At 42.6% G+C, this 18,398-nt stretch overlaps 1 protein-coding gene across 4 annotated transcripts in view; it reads left to right on the forward strand.

Annotated features, from left to right (window-relative positions):
* ptpn22 (protein tyrosine phosphatase non-receptor type 22) overlaps positions 1–15,249 on the forward strand; it is a 31,595-nt gene extending 16,346 nt beyond the window's left edge. Inside the window, exons 9-24 of one of the 4 annotated variants that reach the window (XM_042299568.1) lie at positions 2,452–2,518; positions 2,965–3,042; positions 6,164–6,256; positions 6,581–6,708; positions 6,847–7,643; positions 10,730–10,813; positions 10,913–11,146; positions 11,245–11,385; positions 11,494–11,655; positions 11,858–12,000; positions 12,453–12,480; positions 13,563–13,619; positions 13,842–13,948; positions 14,098–14,128; positions 14,226–14,312; positions 14,399–15,249. In XM_042299568.1, coding sequence (XP_042155502.1) covers positions 2,452–2,518; positions 2,965–3,042; positions 6,164–6,256; positions 6,581–6,708; positions 6,847–7,643; positions 10,730–10,813; positions 10,913–11,146; positions 11,245–11,385; positions 11,494–11,655; positions 11,858–12,000; positions 12,453–12,480; positions 13,563–13,619; positions 13,842–13,948; positions 14,098–14,128; positions 14,226–14,312; positions 14,399–14,460 — 2,299 coding nt within the window. In that variant the 3' untranslated portion in view covers positions 14,461–15,249. The remainder of the gene's footprint in view (positions 1–2,451; positions 2,519–2,964; positions 3,043–6,163; positions 6,257–6,580; positions 6,709–6,846; positions 7,644–10,729; positions 10,814–10,912; positions 11,147–11,244; positions 11,386–11,493; positions 11,656–11,857; positions 12,001–12,452; positions 12,481–13,562; positions 13,620–13,841; positions 13,949–14,097; positions 14,129–14,225; positions 14,313–14,398) is intronic. The other 3 variants (XM_042299569.1, XM_042299570.1, XM_024376123.2) reach the window with 3 other exon arrangements.
* Positions 15,250–18,398: the final 3,149 nt, after the last annotated feature.

Consider the following 18,398-nt stretch of genomic DNA (forward strand, 5'->3'; position numbering starts at 1 on the left):
GCAACCATTCTGTAAGTTGGTAGGGCCTACCACTTCGCGGCTGAGCCGTTGTTTCTCCTAGACGTTTCCACTTCACAATAATAGCACTTACAGTTGACCAGGGCAGCTCTAGCTTGGCAGCAATTTGAAGAACGGACTTGTTGGAAAGGTGGCATCCTATGACTGTGCCACGTTGAAAGTCACTGAGCTCTTCAGTAACGCCATTCGACTGCCAATTTTTGTCTCGTTGTTTTATGTCACCTTTATTTAACCAGGTAGGCCAGTTGAGAACAAGTTTTCATTTACAACTGCTTCCTGGCCAAGATAAAGCAAAGCAGTGTGACAAAACAACAACACAGAGTTACACAAACAAACGTACAGTCAATAACACAATAGAAAAATCTATGTACATTGTGTGCAAATGTAGAAGATTAGGGAGGTAAGGCAATAGGCCATAGAGGCAAAATAATTACAATTTAGCATTAACACTGGAGTGATCGATGTGTAGATGATGATGTGCAAGTAGAGATACTGGGGTGCAAAAGAGCAAAAAGATAAATAACAATATAGGGATGAGGTAGTTGGGTGTGCTATTTACAGATTGGCTGTGTACAGGTACATTGATCAGTAAGCAGCTCTGACAGCTGATACTTAAAGTTAGAGAGGGAGATATAAGTCTCCAGCTTCAGTGATTTTTGTAATTCGTTCCAGTCATTGGCAGCAGAGAAAGGCGGCCAAAGGAAGAGTTCACTTTGGGGATGACCAGTGAAATATACCTGCTGGGGTGCTTGCTACTGGTGGGTGTTGCTATGGTGACTAGTGAGCTGAGATAAGGCGGGGCTTTACCTAGCAAAGACTTATAGATGACCTGGAGTCCAGTGGGTTTGGCGACGAATATGTAGCGAGGGCCAATCAACGAGAGCATACAGGTCGCAGTGGTGGGTAGTATATGGGCCTTTGGTGACTAAACGGATAGCACTGTGATAGACTACATCCAGTTTTCTGAGTAGAGTGTTGGAGGCTATTTTGTAAATGACATCGCCGAAGTCAAGGATCGGTAGGATAGTCAGTTTTACGAGGGTATGTTTGGCAGCATGAGGGAAGGAGGCTTTGTTGCGAAATAGGAAGCCGATTCTAGATTACATTTTGGATTGGAGATGCTTAATGTGAGTCTGGAAGGAGAGTTTACAGTCTTACCAGACACCTAGGTATTTGTAGTTGTCCACATATTCTAAGTCAGAACCGTCCAGAGTAGTGATGCTAGTCGGGCAGGCAGGTGCCGGCAGCAATCGGTTGAAGAGCATGCATTTAGTTTTACTAGCATTTCAGAGCAGTTGGAGGCCACGGAAGGACTGTTGTATGGCATTGAAGCTTGTTTAGTGGTTTGTTAACACAGTGTCCAAAGAAGGGCCAGATGTATACAGAATGGTGTCGTCTGCATAGAGGTGGATCAGGGAATCACCAGCAGCAAGAGTGACATCATTGATATATACAGATAAAAGAGTTGGCCCGAGAATTGAACCTTGTGGCATCCCCATAGAGACAGCCAGAGATCCGTACAACAGGCCCTCTGATTTGACACACTGAACTCTATCTGAGAAGTAGTTGGTGAACCAGTCATTTGAGAAACCAAGGCTACTGAGTCTGCCGATAAGAATGCAGTGATTGACAGAGTTGAAGGCCTTGGCCAGGTTGATGAGGATGGCTGCACAGTACTGTCTTTTATCGATGGCGGTTATGATATTTTTTAGGACCTTGAGCGTGGCTGAGGTGCACCCATGACCAGCTCGGAAACCAGATTGATAGTGGAGAAGGTACGGTGGGATTCAAAATGGTCGGTGATCTGTTTGTTCATTTGGCTTTCGAAGATTTTAGAAAGGCAGGGCAAGATGGATATAGGTCTATAACAGTTTGGGTCTAGAGTGTCTCCCCTTTGAAGAGGGGGATGAACACGGCAGCTTTCCAATCTTTGGGGATCTCAGATGATACGGAAGGTTGAACATGCTTGTAATAGGGGTTGCAACAATTTCTGCAGATCATTTTAGAAAGAGAGGGTCCAAATTGTCTAGCCCAGCTGATTTTTAGGGGTCCAGATTGCGTGTCCAGATTGCTGCAGGCAAGTTACTGCAGGGGGTGCAGAGCTATTGACCGGGGTAGGGGTAGCCAGGTGGAGAGCATGGCCAACCGTAGAAAAATGCTTATTGAAATTGATCTCTATGGAGATTGCATGGCTGTATGCTCGATTTTAAACACCTGTTAGCAACAGTGTGGCTGAGATAAATCCAGCAATTTGATATATATAATTTTGTGTATATATATAGTGTCTATATATTACAGTCTCTGTCTCTTAGTGTGGGCCAGGAGCATGCTAAGTGAAAGGAGAGTTTGTATTTATATAATGTAATTGTTTGTTCTTCTTAATTAGTGTACTGTATTTTATGTTGACCCTGTTCTGCCTGTTTGTCCATGCAGTGCTGGCTGTGGAAGAACAGGAGCACTGTGTGCCATCGACTACACCTGGAACCTGGTGAAAACACAGGTGAGAACTGTACCTGCCCTACCCTGTACTGTACCATCTCCTCCGAACCCGAGTGTGTATCTACAGTGTCTTGCGAAAGTATTCGGCCCCCTTGAACTTTGCGACCTTTTGCCACATTTCAGGCTTCAAACATAAAGATATAAAACTGTATTTTTTTGTGAAGAATCAACAACAAGTGGGACACAATCATGAAGTGGAACGACATTTATTGGATATTTCAAACTTTTTTAACAAATAAAAAACTGAACAATTGGGCGTGCAAAATTATTCAGCCCCTTTACTTTCAGTGCAGCAAACTCTCTCCAGAAGTTCAGTGAGGATCTCTGAATGATCCAATGTTGACCTAAATGTTGTGCTGTACTAAAAGCTACCGTATGTATCTGTAACTGTATGTGTGTACAGTCACCTTCCTGATCGTCATTGAGTGCCTTTGTGTTTATTTCCAGCTGCTCAAAGAAGACTTCAGCATCTATGACCTGGTTCAGGACATGAGAACACAGAGGCCTTCTGTGGTTCAGACCAAGGTAAAGTGCCTTCAGAAAGTATTCATGCCTCTTGATTTGTTCCACATTTTGTAGCCTGAATTCAAAATGGATTAAATCAAAAATGTTCTCACACATATTCACACAATACACCATAATGACAAAGTGAAAACATGTCTTAAAAATATTTGGTTAAATCACAAGTATAAGTATTCACAAGTCAGTACTTTGTAGAAGCACCTTTGGCGGTGATTATCAGTTTTGAGTCATGTTGGGTATGTCTGTATCAGCTTTGAGTCATGTTGGGTATGTCTGTATCAGCTTTGAGTCATGTTGGGTATGTCTGTATCAGCTTTGAGTCATGTTGGGTATGTCTGTATCAGCTTTGAGTCATGTTGGGAATGTCTGTATCAGCTTTGAGTCATGTTGGGTATGTCTGTATCAGCTTTGAGTCATGTTGGGAATGTCTGTATCAGCTTTGAGTCATGTTGGGAATGTCTGTATCAGCTTTGAGTCATGTTGGGAATGTCTGTATCAGCTTTGAGTCATGTTGGGTATGTCTGTATCAGCTTTGAGTCATGTTGGGTATGTCTGTATCAGCTTTGCACATCTGGATTTTGGGATATTCTCCCATTCTTCCTTGCAAATTTCCTCAGGCTCTGTTAAGTTTGCTGTTCACCGCTGCTCCCCATCTATCTTCAAATATTTCCACAGATTGTCAATGAGATTCAAGTCTGGGCTTTGGCTGGGCGACTCAAGGACTTTCACATTCTTGTTCTGAAGTCATTCCAGTGTTGCTTTGGCTGAATGCTTGGGGTCATTGTCCTGTCGCTTGCACTCTGAAGCAGGTTCTCATCAAGAATTTTCCTGTATTTGGCTCCATTCATTGTTCCCTCTATCCTTACCAGTCTCCAAGTTCCTGCCACTGAAAAGCATCCCCATAGCATGATGCTACCACCACCAAGCTTCACGGTAGAGATGGTGTTAGATGGGCTATGCATTCAGGCCAAAGAGTTACATTTTTGTCTCATCAGACCGCAGAATCTTATGCCTTATGCTTTCAGAGTCTTTCACATGCCTTTTTGCAAACTTGAGGCATGCTGTCATGAGCCTTTTTCTCTTGAGTGGCTTCCGTCTGGCCACTCTCCCATAAAGCCCAGGTTGGCGAAGTGTAGAGACTTGTCCTTCTGGCAGGTTCTCCCATCTCAGCCAAGGAACTCTGTAGTTCTGTCAGAGTAGTCATTGGGTTCTTGGTCACCTCCCTGACCAAGGTCCTACTTTCCCGGTTGCTTCGTTTGGTCGGACAGACAAATATAGGCATAGTCTGGGTAGTTCCATATTTTTTCAATTTCCCAATGATGGAGACCACAGTGCTCTTGGATGCTTTCAACACTCTAGAACTTGTTTTACACCCTTTCCCAGATATATGCCTCATCACAATTCTATCTCTGAGATCTACGGTTCCTTGGACTTCATGGTATAGTTTCTGCTCTGACATGCCCTGTCAACTGTGGGACCTTATATAGACAGGTGGTGATAAAAGGTAATTGGATGCACATTGATGTAATTTAGTGTTGTTATGGGCTAAATTAACCTAGTAAAACTCATGGACGATTAGTAAAGCTTAAACCAAGTTAATTCACGTTTATTCACCCATTGGGTCATACAGCTGCATAAGACATATTTTCCCCAAGGTAGTATATAAACCCCAATTTGGGTGATGTCCTCCTTCTCTCTAAACGCTACATCTTTATCGCTAGGCAGGAAATTAAGTGATGTGGGCAATAAACTGTTCCTTCTCCCTTAATGTGACCTGACCTGACCTCGGCCCCCTTCCTCACTAAACCTCATCTCTCCACCCTTATCAGTGCCTGCCACATGTGATTGCCCTTCCTTTACTCAATACATTCCCCCTACAGATAACTATTAACTTCTGGTGTACAAACTAGACTATGGCACTCAATATTTAAATAGGATACCTGATAGTTAACAATATTTAAAGTTTAGAACTCATCAGTGTCATAGCAAAACGGTGTGAATACTTACAGTACCAGTAAAACGTTTGGACACACCTACTCATTCAAGGGTTTTTCTTTATTTGTACTATTTTTTTTACATTGTAGAATAGTAATGAAGTTGTTAAACATATGAAATAACACATATGGAATCATGTAGTAACCAAAAAAGTGTTAAACAAATTAGATTCTTCACCCTTTGCCTTGATGACAGCTTTGCACACTCTTGGCATTCTCTCAACCAGCTGAGCACTTGTTTGCTGCTTTTCCTTCACTCTGCAGTCTAACTCATCCCAAACCCTATCATTTGGGTTGAGGTCGGGTGATTGTGGAGGCCAAGTTATCTGATGCAGCACTCCATCACTATCCTTCTTGGTAAAATAGCCCTTACACAGCCTGGAGGTGTGTTGGGTCATTGTCCTGTTGAAAAACAAATGATAGTCCCACTAAGCGCAAACCAGATGGGATGGCGTATCGCTGCAGAATGCTGTGGTAGACATGCTGGTTAAGTGTGCCTTGAATTCTAAATAAATCACAGACAGTGTCACCAGCAATGCACCCCCACACCATCACACCACCTCCTCCATGCTTCATGGTGGGAAGCACACATGCAGAGATCATCCGTTCACCTACTCTGTGTCTCACAAAGACACGGCGGTTGGAACCAAAAATCTCAAATTTGACTCATCAGACAGATTTCCACTGGTCTAATGTCCATTGCTTGTGTTTCTTTGCCCAAGCAAGTCTCTTCTTCTTATTGGTGTCCTTTAGTAGTTGTTTTTGAGACTGTCTCCTCCACTTCATCTACACTGATTGAGTTGATGTTGAGGTGGGATTATAGAGATTATAGCATTCAGCTGGATTCATCTGGTCAGTCTCTCATGGAGCTCAGTGTTCAGTACATACACACTGTGTGACAGGCCTCTACCTGAGACATTTTTATCACAAAGCTGTATCTCACCATCGTCTGGCACCAATCAATTCTGACATTTTAAGGTGGCAATTGCAAACTATAGAAGCCTTTATTAAATCTCAAATACACTAGACGTTTTACATTTCCTGGATTGCAGGACAGTTCTCTTGCAACAGGCCAGGGCAACTGACATGGCATCTAACACTAAAATAACTGGTTCTGTGTGTGACTACAGGAACAGTATGAGCTGGTGTACAGAACCATCAAGTTCCTGTTGGAGAAGTATCTGCAGTCCATGGCACCAGCACAGCCTTCCTGCACAGAGGAGGTGAGACAGACAGCATGTTTTGACGGGGAACAGTTATATCAAGATGAGGTGCAGAATCACTAATATTGATCACATAATGAGTAGTTAGTTGGGATGCAAGGTGATTTGTAGATCAATGATTCTGTGCAGTGCGACTGTTGTGTAATCTCAAACACACACAGAGACTCTGGCTAGGGGAACCACTGGCTGTTTGGTGATGTGGTAGCAACAGGCACTGGAACAGAGCAACATAGGCACATAAACTAAGGCCAGTGATCTGTGTCGTATGTAGATACTTTCTCAGAGGGTGAATGAGTAAGTGTGTGTTTCTGTTGAACTGTTTAGGTGCCAGCGGCCCCCTCACCCCCTACAGCCAGTGACAGTGAGCTCTCTGACCTCAGCGAGGCATCTGAAGCTGAACAGGAACCAGAACCTGAGCCACAGCATCAAATGGAACCACAGACAGAGCACAGGTACAGAATAGTAAAGGCTTTTCCCCATCAACCACAGATCTGACAATGAACGTTTTTTTCACGGTGCGTTGCTTCAAACCTTGATGCATATCTCTGTAGAAAAATATTTCATAATAACCCATACACTTTCTCACACAGAGAGAGAAATGCCTCCATATTGTGTTGCAGGCACCCAGATAGGGAGGAGCCTGGTGGGATATCCAATCACGTCTTACCAGTGGCCTTCTCTGCCTCAGCAGCGGTGCATGATCGTGACCCACTGTCTGACTCGGCTACGTGCTCCCCCTCAGTCATCCTCAATGCCCTGAGAGCCAGGGACAGGCAGAGGGAACAGCAGAGACCAAACTCCCTATCAACACAGACTATTAACCAGAAACCACAACCCCTACAGATACAGACTAATAGCATGTCCATGAACCAGAGACCACCATACCCACTACCGACAAAGTCCGATACATTGCCCACCAGCCAGGCCCTGAGACAAGAGCCCAGTCTCCACATCCCCATCATAACCTCTCAGGCACTCATGACTCAGGAATTCTGTCAGAGAGCCATGGAGCAAAAGAAGGTGGAGAGTGATGGAGAGATCACCCGACTGGTACCACCAGTGCTCTCTGCAGTTTCCATCTCCAACCCCCTCTGTCTCACTGTGGAGGACCTCTACTTTTTACCTGACTTTTCAATGACCTCACCCATGGCTGCTGAGGCTCCCAGAGGTGCTGATAATGAGGAGGAGCTGGCTCCTCTGAGCAAGTTGACAGAGAACCCCTGTTTCAATGGTTCAAGTATAACTCTTAAAGACCAGGCGATGGAACTGCCAGCCCTTGTCATCACAAACGCTGCCGCAGGTGCACTTGTACCTTTCTCGGATGAAGACAGTCCACCTCCATTACCTGAGAGAACCCCTGAATCATATGTACTGGCTGCTGGAACAGGTGAATGTTGTGTTGCTGTATGCTTACTCTTTTAGATCAATAAAGAATTTGAGAGTGCATAGTTGGCTTTATAGCGTGATAATCCGGTATATCCCATCTCTCTCTCTCTCTCTCTCTTATATATATTTATATACAGTACGAGTCAAAAGTTTGGACACACCTACTCATCCAAGGGTTTTTCTTAATATTTTACTTATTTCTACACCTTTTGCCTTGATGACAGCTTTGCACACTCTTGGCATTCTCTCGGCATTCTCTCAACCAGCTTCATTTAATTTTTAATTTTTATTTAACCTTTATTTAACTAGGCAAGTCACTTAAGAACAAAATCGTATTTACAATGACGGCCTACCCCGGCCGACACTGGGCCAATTGTGCGCTGCCCTATGGGACTCCCAATCACAGCCGGATGTGATACAGCTTGTATTCGAACCAGGGACTGTAGTGATGCCTCTTCCAGGTGAGGTAGTCACCTGGAATGCATTTCAATTAACAGGTGTGCCTTGTTAAAAGTTAGTTTGTGGAATTTCTTTCCTTCTTAATGCGTTTGAGACAATCAGTTGTTTTGTGACAAGGTAGTGGTGGTATACAGAAGGTAGCCCTATTTGGTCAAATACCAAGTCCATATTATGGCAAGTACAGCTCAAATAAGCAAACTGAAACAACAGTCCATCATTACTTTAAGACATGAAGGCCAGTCAAGAATTTTGAAAGTTTCTTCAAGTGCAGTCGCAAGAACCATCAAGCGCTATGATGATGAAACTGGCTCTCATTAGGACCTCCACAGGAAAAGAAGACCCAGAGTTACCTCTGCTGCAGAGGATAAGATTATTAGAGTTACCAGCCTCAGAAATTGCAGCCCAAATAAATGCTTCATATAGTTCAAGTAACAGACACATCTCAACATCAATTGTTCAGAGGAGACTGCGTGAATCAGGACTTCATGGTCGAATTACTACAAACAAACCACTACTAAAGGACACCGATAATAAGAAGAGACTTGCTTGGGCCAAGGAACACGAGCAAAGGACATTAGACCAGTGGAAATCTGCTCTTTGGTTTGATAAGTCAAATTTGAGTTTTGGTTCCAACCTCCGTTTCTTTGTGAGAAGCAGAGTAGGTGAACGGATGACCTCTACATGTGTGGTTCCCACCGTGAAGCATGGAGGAGGAGGTGTGATGGTGTGGGGGTGCTTTGCTGGTGACACTGTCTGTGATTTATTTAGAATTCAAGGCACACTTAACCAGCATGACTACCACAACATTCTGCAGCGATACACCCTCCCATCTGTTTTGGGCTTAGTGGGACTATGATTTGTATTTCAACAGGACAATGACCCAACACAACTCCAGGCTGTGTAAGAGTTATTTGACCAAGAAGGATAGTGATGGAGTGCTGCATCAGATAACTTGGCCTTCACGATCACCCGACCTCAAACCAATTGAGATGGTTTGTGATGAGTTGGACTGCAGAGTGAAGGAAAAGCAGCTAACAAGTGCTCAACATACAGAATGTGGGAACTCCTTCAAGACTGTTGGAAGAGCATTCCAGGTGAAGCTGGTTGCGAGAATGCCAAGAGTGTGCAAAATTGTCATCAAGGAAAACAGTGGCTTTTTGGTTACTTAATGATTATATGTGTTATTTCATAGTGTTGATGTCTTCACTATTATGCTACAATGTAGAGGATAGTAAAATAAATAAAAAACCTTGAATGACTAGGTGTGTCCAAACTTTTGACTGGTACTCTATATATATATATTCAGTGCCTTTGAAAAGTATTCAGACCCCTTGACTTTTTTCCACATGTATCTATTCTAAAATAGATTTAAAAAAATTTTTTTCCCTCATCAGTCTACACACAATACCCCATAATGACAAAGCAAAAACAGATTTTAGAAATTGTCCAGAAGCCACTCCTGCGTTGTTTTGGCTGTGTGCTTAGGGTCGTTGTCCTGTGGAAAGGTGAACCTTTGCCCCAGTCTGAGCTCCTGAGCACTCTAGAGCAGGATCTCTTTGTACTTTGCTTCGTTCATCTTTGCCTCAATCCTGGCTAGTCTCCCAGTCCCTGCCGCTGACAAACATCCCCACAGCATGATGCTGCCATCACCATGCTTCACTGTAGGAATGGTGCCAAGTTTCCTCCAGACGTGACGCTTGGCATTCAGGCCAATAAGTTCAATCTTGGTTTCATCAGACCAGAGAATCTTGTTTCTCATGGTCGGAGAGTCTTTAGGTGCCTTTTGGCAAACTCCAAGCGGGCTGTCATGTGCCTTATACTGAGAAGTGGCTTCCGTCTGGCCACTCTGCCATAAAGGCCTGATTGGTGGAGTGCTACAGAGATGGTTGCCCTTCTGGAATGTTCTCCCATCTCCACAGAGGAACTCTGCAGTCCTGTCAGAGTGACCATTGGGTTCTTGGTAACCTCCCTGACCAAGGCCCTTCTCCCCCGATTGCTCAGTTTGACCAGGCGGCCAGCTCTAGGAAGCGTCTTGGTGGATCTGGACTTCTTCCATTTAAGAAGGTTGTATTCTTGGGGACCTTCAATACTGCAGACATTTTTTGGTACCCTTCCCTAGATCTGTGCCTCGACATAATCCTGTCACGGGGCTCTACAGACAATACCTTCAACCTCATGGCTTGGTTTTTGCTCTGACATGCACTGTCAACTGTGGGACCTTATGTAGACAGGTGTGTGCTTTTCCAAATCATGTCCAATCAATTGAATTTGCCACAGGTGGAATCCAATCAAGTTGTAGAAACATCTCAAGGATGATCAACGAAAACAGGATGCACCTGAGCTCAATTTCAAGTCTCATAGCAAAAAGTCTGAATACTTACATAAATAAGGTATTTCTGTTTTTTTGGCTTTGTCATTATGAGGTATTGTGATGTCATTATGGTATTGTATGTAGATTGCTGAGGATTATTATTTATTTAATCCATGTTAGAATAAGGCTGTAACGTAACATCTAGAAACAGTGGGGTCTGAGTACTTTCCTAAGGTACTATATATATATATATATATATATATATATATATATATATATATACTATATGTCACTAAATCTCTTTCTGTGCCCTTTAGAGCATCCTGATAACATCTCTAAACCTGAGAGGTTAGAGGTCATCATCCCTCCTAATGCTGCAGCTGAAGCCCTCAGGGGGAACGGTGAGTGGAGGGCCTTTGAAGGCCCTCATAATACTCTTCATAAGCTCTTCTACAAAAGCATTCAAACACATTTTTTCTCTACCTCATTTTCTCCCAAAGGGAGTGCCCCCTCGCCTATCCCCCCACTGCCAGAGAGAACGCCAGAATCATTTGTGTTGGCCAACAATTCCGGTAGGAGCACTACTGTCTTCCCTTCCCTCTCAGTCCCTGTGGAGATGGTGGTCCAGAAGTCAGAAGAGAGAGAGTGGTCTGGACGTTCAGTGGACACTCTGGTGGATAAGATGTCTTGGACGAGGAGCAAAAGCTTGAAAGTAAAAATGACAACACTCTCAGGTATTTGTCACACAAAACAATCAGTATGATAAAATGTAGAGAATGTCATGTGCAGATGATGTTTATCACAGTCTTTTTGGGCTTTTTTGTCTTTACAGTGTCACCCCAGGATACAGTATCACCCCCAGTTACATTGCCTCCCCCGGTTAGATATTCTGTTCCTGCTCCCTGTACATCAGTAAACCTTCCTCCTCCCCCTCCACCTCCCTATCCTCTGGCCCCTTCTCTCTCACCTCCAGGTAAGAAAATGTGACACCCATTTTATGTTTGCAATGTTATTTTTCTATACACTCTTGGAATTATTTTATTATCTAGAACCTAAAAGGGTTGTTTGGCTACCCCCATAGGAAAACCCTTTGAACAACCATGTTTGGTTGCAGGTAGAGCCCATTTGGTTCCAGGTAGAACCTCACTGATTTGTGGTGGTTTCTATTGTGAAGGCTCAGATAATCTGACTCCCCCTCTACCTGAGAGAACCCCAGAATCCTTCTTCCTGGTCACTCAAGAAGGTGAGCACATGCCTCTTCATCACCACCGCCTCCACCATCATCCTCACCATGATAGTGCTCATAGGACTAGGCTACTGTCAAAATGTTAATCCTCCAGACATAATTTAAAAGTATGTCAACTGCTCTGTGTGTGTGTCAATCAAGGTAATGTATCTACTCTGTGTAGTACTAAACTGACATTGTAATTTTGGGGCATTTGCAGTTGATCAGAACAGTGCCCCCTGCCTGCAGAGTCAGCACAACAACCAGACCACATCCACACAGCAGAGGATCGGTACGTCCTCAGAGTGGGCAGGGAACTCCCAACCCAAAAGATTACTGGATGGAATCATGAATTGGAGCAAGGTAACAGACATTGACAGACTCTGGGTGCTGTAGCTGTCAAGACTTTAAGGAGGTGTGATAGTCACCCTCATCGAAATGATACTTCTAGAATGTATTATAGTACTATCCCCCAGTAATTCAATTTCTATGGTCAGTAGAGACTCTTACTCTTAGTGTCATGTGTATTTAATGGGTACATCTAGCTAGTACAGGATGCTGCCACACACCCCTTAGTGTCATGTGTATTTAATGGGTACATCTAGCTAGTACAGGATGCTGCCATACACCCCTTAGTGTCATGTGTATTTAATGGGTACATCTAGCTAGTACAGGATGCTGCCACACACCCCTTAGTGTCATGAACTGATCTTTACTAAATGCCCATTTTTGTTCTCCTCGTGATTCATGCTATATGTTCCCATTGTTGTTAATACATGAGTACATTAATACAACACTCTAAACTGTTCCCTTAGAGTGTCCACGCAAAGAGTTCACTGAAAGGTAAGCTCTTTTCTCAATAGTGACTGAGAAAAGCCATCTGTGACTGAGAAAAGCCATCTGTGACTGAGAAAAGCCATCTGTGACTGAGAAAAGCCATCTGTTTTTGTCTTTGCTTTTTTCTTCTACTACCAGTTTATCTGTCTGTTTGATGTTAACAAGGAAAAAGTCAATGTCAAATGGTTGCTCTTGGCTTTGCTCCCTCACACAATAAAAGGCACCAATAGAAATCACTGAAAAACATCATTATACACACTCAGTGGCCTTGTGGTTAGTGTCTGCCCTAAAATTGGAAGGTTGGGAGTTCGATCACCGAGTCGTACCCAAGACTGTAAATAATGGAACACGATGTGTCTCTGGAGATAGATTGGTTAAGGCCTTGCGATCGACTAGTGTCCTGTCTAGGGTGGTGTACCTTTATATCAAGCTACCTCATGCGACACAAACAGGATATAGCGAGAAATAGTAATGTTGGCTTTTTGCAGGCACTAATTCCGCCGTGGTTCGTTGTACAAAGCCTATGGAGAAAATGAATGGCGTTTTTGGAGGGTTTTTGGATAAACATTGAATATAAGTTTTGTGGTAACACAGGCTTAGATGATCTTATATGTTTTGTTCTATGAGAATCTTCATCAGCTAACATCTCTTTATGTGAATTTGGAAGAATTTATTCAATTTAATGAAACACAAAACACAAAGGCTTCATAATGGTCATGTTAATTGACTATTACTATTAACTCACAGAACAAAACGTATCAGATCTCCTGAGCCTGTGTTAACCTCAGACATTATTTTCGACATTTGTTCCAAAACACCATTATTTCGCCATAAATGTTTCACATAGGAATGGCTGAATGAACCAGAGGTAACTCATTTCTGGGTTATAGGACTACAAGCTGGCGAGCTCTATAGGATCCTTTATCCTATGAGCCATTCTGGCTCGTGCAAGGCTACTTACTTACTCTGAGTTTAATTGATGACATGATAATGAGAACTAATGTCAGAAGTAGTCCTTCCTTGAGCTATCTGATGTTTGAGAGAACATACAGTACTTTACAATTCGTCTGTCTACATTTTCTCTACAGAGCCCCTGATTACTGTTCCTCTGGTTGCTCAAGCCGTTGTGGCTTTAGGAGGAAGTGGTGAGTTGCAACACACATAGAGTAGACCCGCAATTACAAGTATCAACTCTCACTAACGAAACACAGGCCCATGTAAATATGACCTCTCCTTATTAAGGGGATTTCAGTCACACTGATCCAACCTATTCCCATTTACCCTTGACTCTTGATGATATTGAATTCAACTTTTACAAAATGTCTCCATCACCGTGACACATACTGTATCTAATGACTGTTTCTTAGCTGAAATGAAGCTTCAGCAGCCTGTGGACAACAGCACCTCAACCAGCACTGGGACTACTGACGACGAATCAGACAAAAACAGTGGGAAGGCCTTGTCTAGAACAAAGGTAATGACTATGTACATAGAATTACAGTAACTCATAGACTTTATCTATTGTTTTAGAAATAGAGGATCTGGTGTTTCTATTCTCCGAATATTCTCTGCTATTATCTGGGTATGTCATGTCACTTAAAGCCAGCTGTCTTTCTTTTTCAGAGCCTGAAGTTATTCAAACTCAGACAGAAACGTAAGTAACAGGTATATCCGTAAATGGATCTAATACATGTACATACAGTACATTACCCACCACTAGCAGCTAAAATGGTAACACATTCTTCCCACAGCAAAGTCTGCCCCTCCACCAGTACCAACCCACTCTGGACCATCTCCTCCTTATGGTACCTCCACATCATCATCAGTGTTCACATTTGGTAAGCCTTCACCAGACACATCAATGCAAATCTAATTTCAACATTGTGATGGGACACATTTTCACAACAGTCTGTGTTCTTTCCAGGATTTGGGACTCGTTTTGGGAAGCCTAAAGGGCCAAGGAGTCATCCTGAGACGTGGGTGTAAGACAGCCAGTCAACAAAGCTGGATATGTCTGGCCACTGTCCTCAGATCACAGGGCTGGAACCCTGCATGTGGCTACTAGCCACTCAACTGGACTAGGGATGGTCCATAGACAACCTTTGACATTGTGAAGGAAGAGCATCATTCCAAGAAGAATCATGTAGCTTTCTCCCTGTGTTCTGAGACGACATGAACACTGTCTTGCAAACTGCTCTCACGGCCCAATGATCAACCTCGGATTAGCTTTAAATTGGAGCACCTGCTATTCATGACATTGATCGTACTGTAGTTATTTATCCGTGCCTGAAGGGAGAACTTGTGCCTCTGAAATGTGGTGGAAGGATGCAATCAATTGTAGGCAAAGGATGGATGGAAAGAATGGAAGGATGAGTTGATAAATGTTAGAGGGCTAGTTTTGGCTATTTTGCCTGATAAATACAGTAAGGTACTTTGAATAGTTGGTAGCACATTACTTAATACATGTTACCAAATATTTTTCTATGCTGATGTTTATTTGTTATTGTTTGTATAGGCTCCTTCTGATCCAGACAAAATCCAGATCTATACCTGGACTGTACAGAGTGATGAACTTTTTTTAAGAGTAATATATTTGTACTGGTATTATTTTTCATGGTGGTGTGAGATAAGCAGACAGGTCTGTATTGTGCAAACATCACATTCATTGTTGTAGCTTTGGGCTATAATGGGCTATAATGGGCTAGAATGGGCTAGAATGGGCTAGAATGGGCTATAATTGAAAAAGTAAAGAAAATACATATTGCTCTAAATTGACCCATTTGTGGATCACTTTTGTTCACTGATAATTCATACATAATGCACACATACAATTATTTATTTAGAAAAATACAAGAAACGTTTGTCTTCCATTTAGTTTTCTACTCAATTCACATGAATGATCTCACTTTTAATAACAGAATTCTATAAATGTAACTTGTTTTACCCCAAAACTTTTTCTATATTAAAAAAATGGATATAATTAATTGAAATACAAACATCAACAACAATTATTCGTATTAAAACTACACATAGCAGGCCTTGGTCATCAGGCAGACGACACAATAGAATTTGACAAAAGTTAGAAGAAACAGGAGCTAGCTGCCAATTCATTTCAGTACCTATGACAACCATCTGTTTAACAAATCGCAATAACTAGCCAATCGACTTTTCAGAAAAACTGCATGTTTGAGAAACACTTAAAATACACGAAAGGCATTGTTTTAAATGACCAACGTTCATTCCAAAAGGTAATCATATCTTCATACTGTTCTTATTACTTATTTAACCAACCTGATTCTAAACCTTCTAGTCTACAGATTCCACATCTGGAAATCAAGAAGCATAAGGAAGCAATTTACAGGCTGTGTTATTATAACCTTATAGGCCTACAAACAAATCACAGTTTCAAATGGGCAGAATTGTCAAGGAACTAAAATGCTAGCTAAACCCTAATCTGCATCCTAGGAAAATGCATCAGTTGTACTGACAGACTTTTAAGGAACAACCAGTCGAGTGGCCAGCCTTCCAAATCTTGTTTCCTTCACCTGACCTGGGCTACCGAGGCGAAGGAACCATCAGCTCTCCCTTACATAGACTTATTTTTAAGCATAGTTACTACTAGACAGACAAGTGCAAAAACAAAGAAATGTACAATAGTGGTCACTACATTGAACTCAGATTTGACCTATTACAGTACTATCCCCCATAGACGGGTGTGACATTTTCATCAAAACACAGAGAAAACATGTATGACAAAGTACACTGACAGCATTCACAGAATTATAGATAACGATAGATAATATATTGCATTTTAAAATGCGTGGGTGTTTTTTCAGGAAAACCTTTCACAAAAGTGATTGGTGACCAGAACCATTCTTGCCATGTGCACCATCACAGACCCAAACTGGCCTCACCTCAAACAGGCACAACTTGTGTAACACCTCACACAGTTTTAACCTCTTAAAACCCATTATAATGGACAGCATAAAGTAATAGACTTACTTCAGAACATATGGCCATTTGTTTTACATTTTAGTCATTTAGCAGATGCTCTTATCCAGCGCAACTTATAGGAGCAAGTAGGGTTAAGTGTCTTCCTCAAGGGCCCATTGACATAGATTTTTCACATAGTCAGCTCGGGGATTTGAACCAGCAACCTTTCGGCTACTGGCCCAACCACTAGGCTACCTAGTTTAACTAAATGCTGAATAAATAAATACAACATCAGAAGCAGTGTAAAAGTGGGACAGTAGTAAAGGAAAGGGACAGTAGTAAAGGAAAGGGACAGTAGTAAAGGAAAGGGACAGTAGTAAAGGAAAGGGACAGTAGTGAAGGAAAGGGACAGTAGTGAAGGAAAGGGACAGTAGTAAAGGAAAGGACAGTAGTGAAGGAAAGGGACAGTAGTAAAGGAAAGGACAGTAGTGAAGGAAAGGGACAGCAGTAAAGGAAAGGGACAGCAGTGAATGAAAGGACAGTAGTAAAGGAAAGGGACAGTAGTAAAGGAAAGGACAGTAGTGAAGGAAAGGACAGCAGTAAAGGAAAGGGACAGCAGTAAAGGAAAGGACAGCAGTGAAGGAAAGGACAGCAGTGAAGGAAAGGACAGCAGTAAAGGAAAGGACAGCAGTAAAGGAAAGGGACAGCAGTAAAGGAAAGGGACAGCAGTAAAGGAAAGGACAGCAGTAAAGGAAAGGGACAGCAGTGAAGGAAAGGGACAGCAGTAAAGGAAAGGAAGGACAGTAGTAAAGGAAAGGGACAGTGGTGAAGGAAAGGGACACAGTAGTAAAGGAAAGGGACAGTAGAAAGGAAAGGACAGTAGAAAGGAAAGGGGCAGTAGTAAAGGAAAGGGACAGTAGAAAGGAAAGGGACACAGTAGTAAAGGAAAGGGACAGTAGAAAGGAAAGGGACACAGTAGTAAAGGAAAGGGACAGTAGTAAAGAAAGGGGCAGTAGTAAAGGAAAGGACAGTAGAAAGGAAAGGGACAGTAGAAAGGAAAGGGACACAGTAGTAAAGGAAAGGACAGTAGAGAAGGAAAGGGACAGTAATAATGGAAAGGACAGTAGTAACGGAGAGGGACGGTAGTAAAGGAAAGGGGCAGTAGTAAAGGAAAGGGGCAGTAGTAAAGGAAAGGGCAGTAGTAAAGGAAAGGGGCAGTAGTAAAGGAAAGGGGCAGTAGTAAAGGAAAGGAGCAGTAGTAAAGGAAAGGGACAGTAGTAAAGGAAAGGACAGTACAAAAGGAAAGGACAGTAGTAAAGGAAAGGACAGTAGTAAAGGAAAGGGACAGTAGTAAAGGAAAGGACAGTAGTAAAGGAAAGGACAGTAGTAAAGGAAAGGACAGTAGTAAAGGAAAGGACAGTAGTAAAGGAAAGGGACAGTAGTAAAGGAAAGGACAGTAGTAAAGGAAAGGACAGTAGTAAAGGAAAGGGACAGTAGTAAAGGAAAGGACAGTAGTAAAGGAAAGGACAGTAGTAAAGGAAAGGGACAGTAGTAAAGGAAAGGGACAGTAGTAAAGGAAAGGACAGTAGTGAAGGAAAGGGACAGTAGGGAAGGAAAGGACAGTAGTAAAGGAAAGGGGCAGTAGTAAAGGAAAGGACAGTAGTAAAGGAAAGGGACAGTAGTGAAGGAAAGGACAGTAGTAAAGGAAAGGACAGCAGTAAAGGAAAGGACAGTAGTGAAGGAAAGGACAGTAGTAAAGGAAAGGACAGTAGTGAAGGAAAGGACAGTAGTAAAGGAAAGGACAGTAGTAAAGGAAAGGGCCACTAGTAAAGGAAAGGACAGTAGTAAAGGAAAGGACAGTAGTAAAGGAAAGGACAGTAGTAAAGGAAAGGACAGTGGTGAAGGAAAGGGACACAGTAGTAAAGGAAAGGGACAGTAGAAGGAAAGGGACAGTAGAAAGGAAAGGGGCAGTAGTAAAGGAAAGGACAGTA

Source organism: Oncorhynchus tshawytscha, linkage group LG16, assembly GCF_018296145.1.
Source record: "Oncorhynchus tshawytscha isolate Ot180627B linkage group LG16, Otsh_v2.0, whole genome shotgun sequence".
NCBI lineage: Eukaryota > Metazoa > Chordata > Actinopteri > Salmoniformes > Salmonidae > Oncorhynchus > Oncorhynchus tshawytscha.